General features: G+C 37.0%; 1 protein-coding gene across 1 annotated transcript; it reads right to left on the reverse strand.

Annotated features, from left to right (window-relative positions):
* Nucleotides 1-280: 280 nt before the first annotated feature.
* LOC114715711 (DNA mismatch repair protein MSH3) lies at nt 281-8,937 on the reverse strand. Its single transcript, XM_028900579.1, has 13 exons — nt 7,798-8,937; nt 7,215-7,403; nt 6,692-6,856; nt 5,885-5,983; nt 5,532-5,780; nt 4,509-4,745; nt 4,270-4,401; nt 3,343-3,603; nt 3,188-3,259; nt 2,200-2,349; nt 1,591-2,061; nt 882-1,179; nt 281-578 (listed from the first exon to the last, which is right to left on the reverse strand). The coding sequence occupies exons 1-13, from the start codon at nt 8,752-8,754 to the stop codon at nt 562-564; spliced, it is 3,297 nt and encodes a 1,098-aa protein (XP_028756412.1). The 5' UTR covers nt 8,755-8,937; the 3' UTR covers nt 281-561.
* Nucleotides 8,938-9,246: the final 309 nt, after the last annotated feature.

Raw genomic sequence — 9,246 nt, forward strand, 5'->3', positions numbered from 1 at the left:
AGTATTAGGTTATTCATTAAGTTATATTTTAATAATTGCTGAAATTAAATGATAGTTGTGAAAATTCAGAGAAACTTGCGCAAGTAATCTATTTGTCCTTGTACATCCAAAAAGTTATTACATATTCAATTTTCCAAAATCATTTTCGAGGAGGAAAAAAACAGTTTCCAAACAGAAATTATGATCAATCATTATTACTTAAAATCAAAGTCACTAAAAAAGTTTCGATTGTACAAAATCTCATTTGCCAAAAACAAGCACCAAGACCATGATGCACACATTTCCCTTCGAATTTCTGACTTTTTAATTATTGTTTTCACATCAATAGTGTAAAAGCATGGAAGTGAGACTTGAATATATTTCATTCTTAGTTGGCATAAATTGATTTTCATTACATGACATGAATTAGACACTGACCCCAAGCAGAAAGTCGAAAAGCCCATAGAACACACAAAAACCCATTTCGGGCGAAATATTATATACAACGTCTACGGCTGCAGGACTGCTTCTGAACCCTCAACCCTGCCTCCGCGCATGTCAATCATATGTCTCATCTCACTACTAAAAATTGCATTTATCTGAAAAGGCAAAGGGAGAAACTTACTAAATCACTTTGTTGCGTCGATATTTCGTATTATATCCGACTCCAACCACAAAAATATGAAGTAGCCAGTGACAGGAAAAACAAAGGACTAACTTCAGTGCAGATAATGAATATCTCACAAAGAGACCAGAGTCAAAATGTCTAAAATGATTACTCTTACCGTAAAGGAAATAACTCCCTCGTTTTCAAGAAGAAAGGGCAGCCATCGAGATGCTAACAATATCCATAATGCAATAATAATTCTGAATTTTTTTTTTTAAAAAAAAGGTAATTTCACCTGGTAACAATTCCTTTGCAGTGCTTCTAGCATGCTCCACATACTGGAAGCTTTCTGCAAGATCATCCTCTTGAAATGCAGCCTTTAAGTCTGAAAAGAATTCTTTGAAAGTGTTAATGAACTCCTGACAAGAACCATCTCGTGGCTGAGGCATAAGTTGCAGTGCTTCTTGCTCTTTCTCAATCACCGTTGTATCAACCGGCAGATCTTTTCCAGATCTACTATGTATTCTACTGTTTACTACTGCCTCTAATCTAGAAGCCATAACAGTTGCTCGACTAACACAACGTGAAGGAAGCTGAAAAGCAAAATGTAACCATTTTTTATTAAATAGTATTCATTATATTAGCAAATACAATAATGGAATCATTAAAGACCTCAGCTGACAAATACAATTTATACAAATGCCAAGGCATATCCAACATACCTAGCTCTCGTGTTTGTTAGCAAATATTGAACTACATATATAAGATGCTGATGGAATCACATGTTCCATATTTTATTGCGACATAATGTAGGTCTCACATTGGCTGAATCTCAAGTTCAACCTTCACACACACACACACACACACACACAACAAAAGCCTCCTTTTTCAGAAATGGCCCTTCCAGAGCATTCTCTCATTCTTTTATTTGTCACAGAAACAATCAACTCTCAAGTCAATTGCCCAAGCAAAAGTGCAAAGTAATATATGGATTGAGATTCTACCTGTGCAAGCTGCGCCACCTTAAATCCAAAACTCTTCTCTGAAATACCAGAGACGAGCTTGTAAAGGTAAGTGACATCTTCATGATCTGAGTTGAAGGTTTTCCTTGTGCCATCAGCTGACGTCAAATAGGATACATGGTATGCAGCCACAGAACCAGGAAATTCCTTTATAATGTCAGCAATCTTTGGGAAGTGTGTGACAAAAAGGACCATGCATTTTTTCTGCTCCAGCAGATAATGCAAAGTTGCATAAGCAATAGCCATGCCATCATGAGTACTTGTTCCTCTCCCTAGCTCATCAATGATAACAAGTGATCGTCCTGTGCAACTATGAAGTATATGCGAAGTTTCACTTAGCTCTTCCAGGAAAGTGCTTCTCCCTAGCTGAATACTATCAGAAGCACCCATCCGGGTGTAGATCCTGTCCATGACATGTAGTTTTGCAGATGACGCTGGGACAAAGGAACCAACCTAGACATATCAGGACATGTTTCAATAAAGCAACAGCCATAGGGGGTGAAATTATGTCGTCTTCATCAGAAGCATTCATATTAGAGAAATGCAGCACATGGTTGCAAAAATGTAACAGACACGTATACTTGATTATACCTGAGCCATCAAAGCAATCAGAGCGACCTGGCGAATATAGCAGCTTTTGCCCCCCATATTGGGTCCAGTAACGATCTGACAGTACTGTCTGTCTGCATGCATATTTGTATCATTTGGGACGAAATTGTCTTGTAAGGTAATGTCCAAGACCTGATGAGAAATGCCTCACAATAATGACTCTCGGGCAATCAGCAATGGAGTAGGTCAAATTGACAAAATAAAGGCTTAGATGAACATCCCATAAAATATCGCATTACATAGACTTCCCTCAAAATTACACAGACGTATCCTAAAACCATGTCATTCTACTCTTTAGTGTCGTTTTCTTGTTCTTTAATTAAAAACCCGCTGTCAGGAAAAAAAGGTTAAAAAGTGAAGGGTATTTTGGTCAAAAAATTGAAGTGTAGTATAATTTTGTTTTTAGTTCCTGGGAAGTCACTGCCCATTTTGAAAATAGAGACAGGTCAATTTAATTTCAACTATTCAAGGTAAACCATTTCAACTGCATTTGCAATTATCAAATGGCAATCTTTTAGTCTCAAGCCCCAGCCCAATGGGGAATCCTACAAGAGCTGACAAATGACAACCAATTTGAAAATGAAAAAGGACGACAAATGGTTCGATTATCATGATAACAAAAATTCGCCAAGAACTTAATGCTATTTGATAACTTCCTTGTCAAATAAAATCGACAACATCATCAATCAAGAATATGTTCCTTTGGGCTTAGATCCAAATGCTTGTACATTGCTGAAGCTCTTGGCAGTTGGTAATAATATCTCAATTCAACCCCATATACCAGTAAGAACATTCATGAAATCCGAACTTGACAGATTGAGCAAGAGTTCCTCAGCTAAATCTGAGTGATGTGCAAAATACAAATACACACGCACATGCACACCCACACATGAAAAAAGTGAGTTTGCAACTCAATCTAGGTATTAATGTGAATTTTGTAAACATATTCAAAAATCCATAGGATTCATACCGGATGTCGACCAGAACAAATTTGTATCTGAGAAGGTTCATTATTATCAACGAATACTGGGCGAACATAATTCTGCCACAGATAAGTTTTGAGAGTTATGCGACAGATTCTCCACAAATATCTGGAGGCACTTGAAAAGTTCTCTGAGAGCAAACCTTATTTCTTGAAAGAATGGCAAGAGAATGGAGACAATCTAGGGCAGCTAGTGCTTGAACACAAGCTTGAAACTCCACATAGTGTTTACCAAAACCCATCAGAAAGCTATTCCAAGCAGCTCGACAGACAACAGTGAGTTCCTCTTTTGCTAATGATAACTTATCCAATGCTGCTAACACTTCAGGGGGGTGATAACGGATTGTTTTCTTTGTACTACTTATCTTAACCCAGTTTGAAGGTACCTTCACATCTGTGGATAACTTTAGCCAAACAAATCACAACAATTATAATTATTCACGACCAAGCATTAAACTTGTGAAATCATATAATAATTTCAAACTAACTTGTCGAGTCCAAAAGCCTGATATTAATATTTTCAAGTTTATAAGAAAAAAGTACAATAATAATCAAAACACTTGCATAATGTCATCTCACAATTTGACACAGACCATAATCCATATAATCAATAGTAAAAATACATAAATAAATAAATAAAGATATTAGCAGCAGGCTTTACAAATAGACCTTCCTTCCTCGTCTTGGGGGAGAGGACAGGATGGAGGAAAGAGAGGTACCAAGAGGGAAAAAAATAAAAAGAATATACGTTAATTACAAGATAATCAACAAAGATGCCCAACTATTCCTTCTGTTTATAAATGTGAACCACACAAATTGAGAAACAGTAAACATGATATAACATCAAATCCTACTATCACCCAAAATTTAAAAAAAAAAAAAAAAAAAAAAACCTGAATGGTTGAAATATCACCGAAGTCTTCTGTTTGAATGTAAAAAATGAAAAGCCAAAAACACCAAGAGAATGAACTATAAACTAACCAGAATACCAAAAGGTATGCTAAGGTGTAAACAGAAACAAATTCAATACAATAAGCCATAACAGGATTCTCAAGAATAAGATTGATTACCTCTAGCAAATGAGTTATTCCAGAAACACTCATAAATTCCAAATTGCGCATTCCAAGCTGTTTACGGTACAAACTGATCAAAGAATTCAATTGATCTGCTGCCATCTGAAAGGCCTTACGTGCTTGAACAACCTATTTATGGTAATAAAACCATGCAATGTTCAGGATAACACAAAATACAACTTCAATGCCAAAAGGAAGCAAATTTTAAAATGGAATTCCTTATGCAAAGCATGTACCTCAGGAAATCGCCCATCAGATGCGATTATCAAGTTTGTTATGTCCCCCTGATCAGCAGATTCTTTGTTTATAGACGACAACATTTTTGCTGCACTGCTGATAACACTGGAAGAAGAAGCCGTCAAAATCAACCTTTTCAACAGATTTGAGTGCAACATATTATTGTCTTCCTCATCTGAGCTAAGTCGTTGAAGCTGTTTGCCAGCAGATAAAATAGCTTGAATAACTGCAACAAACTGTAGCAGGATTATGTACCTGATTCCGCCAGTCAATAACAGTTTTCCAGCAAACTAGAGATCTTCAGAGGCAACTTATACCCCTTTCGATTTATTACAATAAATTAAGGGTCCAAGAACTTATAACAGCCAATAAACAGCAATACCAACAATTTCTGCTATTGGTATTACTCATTATTCACAAACTATGGGAACTTTTGCAACTTGATTCAAAACAAATTTTCACCCTCAATTATCGAATTGATTCAAAAATTTGTCTCATTCTTACATTCTTCTGAAGTCCTACTTAGATCTCTACATTAAGTTTCTATAGGCAATAGATTAAACGGACGAGACAAGAATGGCTTAGCTTCTACTCTCTATGGGGAGTAGTGCACTCCTAAGACATTCTTCAAATTTGATGAAGAAACATTTATATATCAGATGGTCAGGCCTTAAATACATCAAACTATTAAAATAGGGACATCCACAACCACCCATTTGCTGATATAATCAGAAATGACTATTTTCAAATCTATGCTTTTTTTAGCAATTCCCGCCAAAGATATTCATTTGAAAACCATATATCAATAGTGCTAACATATTCTTAATGTGTTATTTGTCCATAAATTAAGCATGGACCAAAATATGAAAACCAACAGAACGCTCGCCGACTCCCTTTTCAATCTCATTTGCCCTTAATGGAAAAATACATACACACGCACACAGCCCAGGAAGATGAGAACAAATGATTAAACATCAAAATATATGGAACACATGGCAAGTCAACAAGAAGATGCTCATTACCTCTGATGGGGTAGCAGTTTGATGAAAAATTCTTGTAATCCCACGCTGTATGTCTGGTGCCCGACCCAGATTTGTCAAAACTGAACAAAGTATGTAAGCTAACTCAGGTTGCCCTACTGCTACATTAGAATCTTCCTCGACACATTTTAGATGCTTCAAACTATGACAAGAGCCCATGGATTCTGCAATCTCAGACACAGCATCAAGACGAGCAGAAATCATTGTTTTATCACACAATGGATGAGTTACCTGTGTCATGCAAACATATTCAAGATATCATTTTTATTCCTTTTGTTTTGTTGGTTGGGAATTAACATCAAATGGTGATATGTCAGTAATAATATATTCCATACCCAGTGCCTAAGATTCCTGGAACCGAATATAGTAAGAGTATGATTCATAATCTTCAGCAAGGAGCCAGTCTCAGATCCATCACTGTTATTTTTTAAAACCTGAGAAGTGAGAACATGGGAAAACATGCATATGCAACAAGACATTAGAATAATTTTCGAAATTATAAAATAAAAAACATACAGTTATAAAAAAGCACGTGAGAGGAAAACAAATAATCATCTTATAAGGTAAAAGAATGGTACACAATCATTCACAATTTTGGCACCCGTTGTTCCTATCAAAGAATACTAGTTGTTGCCAGCAGGAAGTTACGATGCTTCCTTGCCATACTTAATATAAAATCTAGTAGAATCAGTTGGTTTTCAACTTGAACCAAAGAAAGCAAAGGGGGATGCTATTAAATTGGGTTGATCAGATGATACTCTTGTTGCCAGGTAATGCATTTATCTTTTCCTTTTTCTTTCTAACAAGATTTCTTCTTTCATATCTATGCACATATATTTGAATGTTCATGTTTGACGAACTAGCTTCTAGTGGTGATTCTTGTGCAAGTGAAATGGTGAAGCCACATTAATTATGGACAGTCAAGTCCATTCAAGTAATAAGAAACTTCTTCCCGATAATCCTTGGACAAAATTCTTGGCAATTTAACCAGATAGAATAATCACATTTCTATAACAATTTATAATTGTCGATTTCTCTTTGAAACAAACAGAGAAAGTAGACACACCTAGCAAGGAAGGGAAAAATATAGGCCTCATTAGTATTAAACACTCTCAAGAATAGAATACGATATCTATAAATACCTCTAGTTGTTGAAGTGTGTTGGCTGAGAGAGTCATTTCCATATTGCTTGATAAGGGCCTCAAAGAAGCTCCTCTACACAATATTCTTTCAAAACCAAATTGCTTTAAATGACGAATGGTTAATGCCAAAGCTTGGACAGCTAAATCAGGCATGTCCATGATCTCCTTTACAAATTTAAAAAAAAAAAACAAACAAAAGAAAAGAAAAAAGAAAAAAGTAGGGATTAAATAGATGAGCTCATGAATACAATTGGCAATATTAGTACGTTTAGTAGTGTACAGCTAATATGCAGAGTACCATCGAAATTGAAAAATGAGTTTTAGGGAGGAATATATTTGCTCAGAACAGAGAAAGACAGCACCTGTGGCAATCAGTTGTATTCAGCATAAACACATAATATGCAAATGTAATAAAGTCCCATGACATGGTCAATGATAAAAAAACATGCTTTCATTCTTAAGAAAACAACTAATTCTGAATTTAGTTTACAACTCTCCAACTCCAGCAGAAGAAATAACGTACCTTGATTGACAACTGAGAATTTTCGTGCTCCTTCAACTCATTCCCTTCCATGGGTTCTGATGGACTGTCAACATCCATGTTCTCATACAAAGATGCAACTTCAGCAAGAGCACCTCCATCAGCGAAGCAATCTCGTGAAGCATGCTCCACACGAACACTTGAGCCAGGCCCAGCATAAGCCAGTAATAACTAATAATATAAGATCTAATTACATCAGGTGATCATCATTATAGAGAATTTATATTAATTCCTTTTAATTTTTCTATATAGACTTAGACAAGTAAATGATCCAGGGTTATCATCAAATGACGGTAATAATATCTCTTTGTCAGAGCAACATGATTTGAGATAAACTAGTTTTTGGTAATTATATAGAACAGTAACAATCATTTAGATATAGAGATAAACTTTCAATCATGAAATCAATAAGCCACTTGGGCTTCAAAGTTACGATTACTTGGTCTAAAAGCTTGAGCTCTCTTGATGTCATAATGAAATAATATTGCAATTCTTGAAACGTGAGGGAAAATAATGTTTCTTCCAAGACACGCAACCACGCAACATTCTTGTAAATAAAGATTACCTTCTCTGTTTGTTTAGAAAGTGGGTCCCCAAGAAGCAACTCGGCCGGAGCCAGGTTCAACACTAAAGCCTCAAGTGCACTCCTTAAACAGTTATCATTAAACTCTCCATAAACAACATCCCCGGTTGATATTTCCACCCCAACAATTCCAAATTTCACATCAAAACCACTTTCAAGTCCCTGCTTTGAATTTTCTCCCAACATGCTCTGTTCAACGACGCAAATTAGATAATTACTATCAGCTCCACGTCCTTCTTCCCCTCCACCCAGATCCTCGGCAGCCTCCAGTGTTGCCTTTGTGTACAATGCCGATAACCCTCGACAGAATGGGCCCAATCGATTCGACCCATGAGCTTTAATGGCTGCAGTCTCAGTCTGCTTAACCACACCAACCTTGTACCCCGCACTCACCAGCCTTCTCACATGTACGTGTAGTCGAAAAGTTGGTATGCTCGCAGTCATGAAATTATGATCCATATGAGCATATATCCCCAACTCCCTGGCCGCAACTTCAGCGTCTTCGCCGAAAAATCGATACTTATAGCCAACTTCTACCATTAAAAGAACATCTGGGTATTTACTCTTGAGTTCCACCACTTGCTGCTCCAAGGGGGTATACTTAAGCGGTTTAGACGACTGTAACTTCGGAATCTCCGGAGAAGCCCCTGAAAGGTCAGATGAAGGTTCGAGAAACTTCTGGAGGAATCTTTGGTGGAGGGAGGGATCGGGAAGAGGAGGTATAGGGTTTTGGGTATGAGGAGAGAGTTTGGGAACTTTCGAAGGCTTATCCGGTGATGCTAGCTGAGAAGCGATGAGTCGTTTGGCGGGAGAGAAACTGACAGTAGCTGAGATTTTGGGAGGAGGGGTCGGAGGGTTCGGGCGAGAAGAAGAAGATGATGAATCAGTTGATTTGGGTGCAAAGAAGCGGGAAATGACTTGTTGCTTTTGCTTTCCCATGTTTGCAGTGGTGGCGGCGCCACCGCGCTGGGAAGTCGACGGGCGAAAGTGGGTCCGTAACTTGAGAGGTTCAGTCGCGACCAGCTGATTAAGAAGGATTCGTTGGTTTGGCGCGCTTTCTTCCTCCCGGCAAAATAGCAAGCGTGCCGCAGTGCTTGCTTGCGTTCGTCCCTGTGCTTTCACGCGCGCTATGAACGAACATCCTAAAACTACAAAGCATGTACTGTATTTATCATCGTCCTTCGGCAATTCATGGACGTATCATGTAAACTTTCTTTTTTTTTTTTTGACCAGCATGTAAACTTTCTTTTTAACATAGATATACTCAAAGCCTTAACTTTTCAAACTTCAATGAGTTAGTTCTATGTATGTTTTTCTATATCTAATCTAATAAAGATATAATTTTTAGATAAAAATATGAGGAATATATATATCTTTTATGATTTGACTAAATATGCATTCCACAAAAATATAAGAAAGTAAATCTCAAAT

This window comes from Neltuma alba, unplaced genomic scaffold (assembly GCF_004799145.2).
Source record: "Neltuma alba isolate B1F8T4 unplaced genomic scaffold, ASM479914v2 tig00011608_pilon, whole genome shotgun sequence".
In the NCBI taxonomy this organism is placed as follows: Eukaryota; Viridiplantae; Streptophyta; class Magnoliopsida; order Fabales; family Fabaceae; genus Neltuma; species Neltuma alba.

Bases quoted from the DNA above. Each gene is read 5' to 3' on its own strand.
- LOC114715711 (XM_028900579.1), bottom strand. From the start codon at position 8,754: ATGGGAAAGCAAAAGCAACAAGTCATTTCCCGCTTCTTTGCACCCAAA. The intron at 7,404-7,797 runs GTAATCTTTATT...TTATATTATTAG, and splicing joins TTTCTAAACAAACAGAGAAG to TTATTACTGGCTTATGCTGG. The intron at 1,180-1,590 runs GTAGAATCTCAA...TTTGCTTTTCAG, and splicing joins AGGTGGCGCAGCTTGCACAG to CTTCCTTCACGTTGTGTTAG.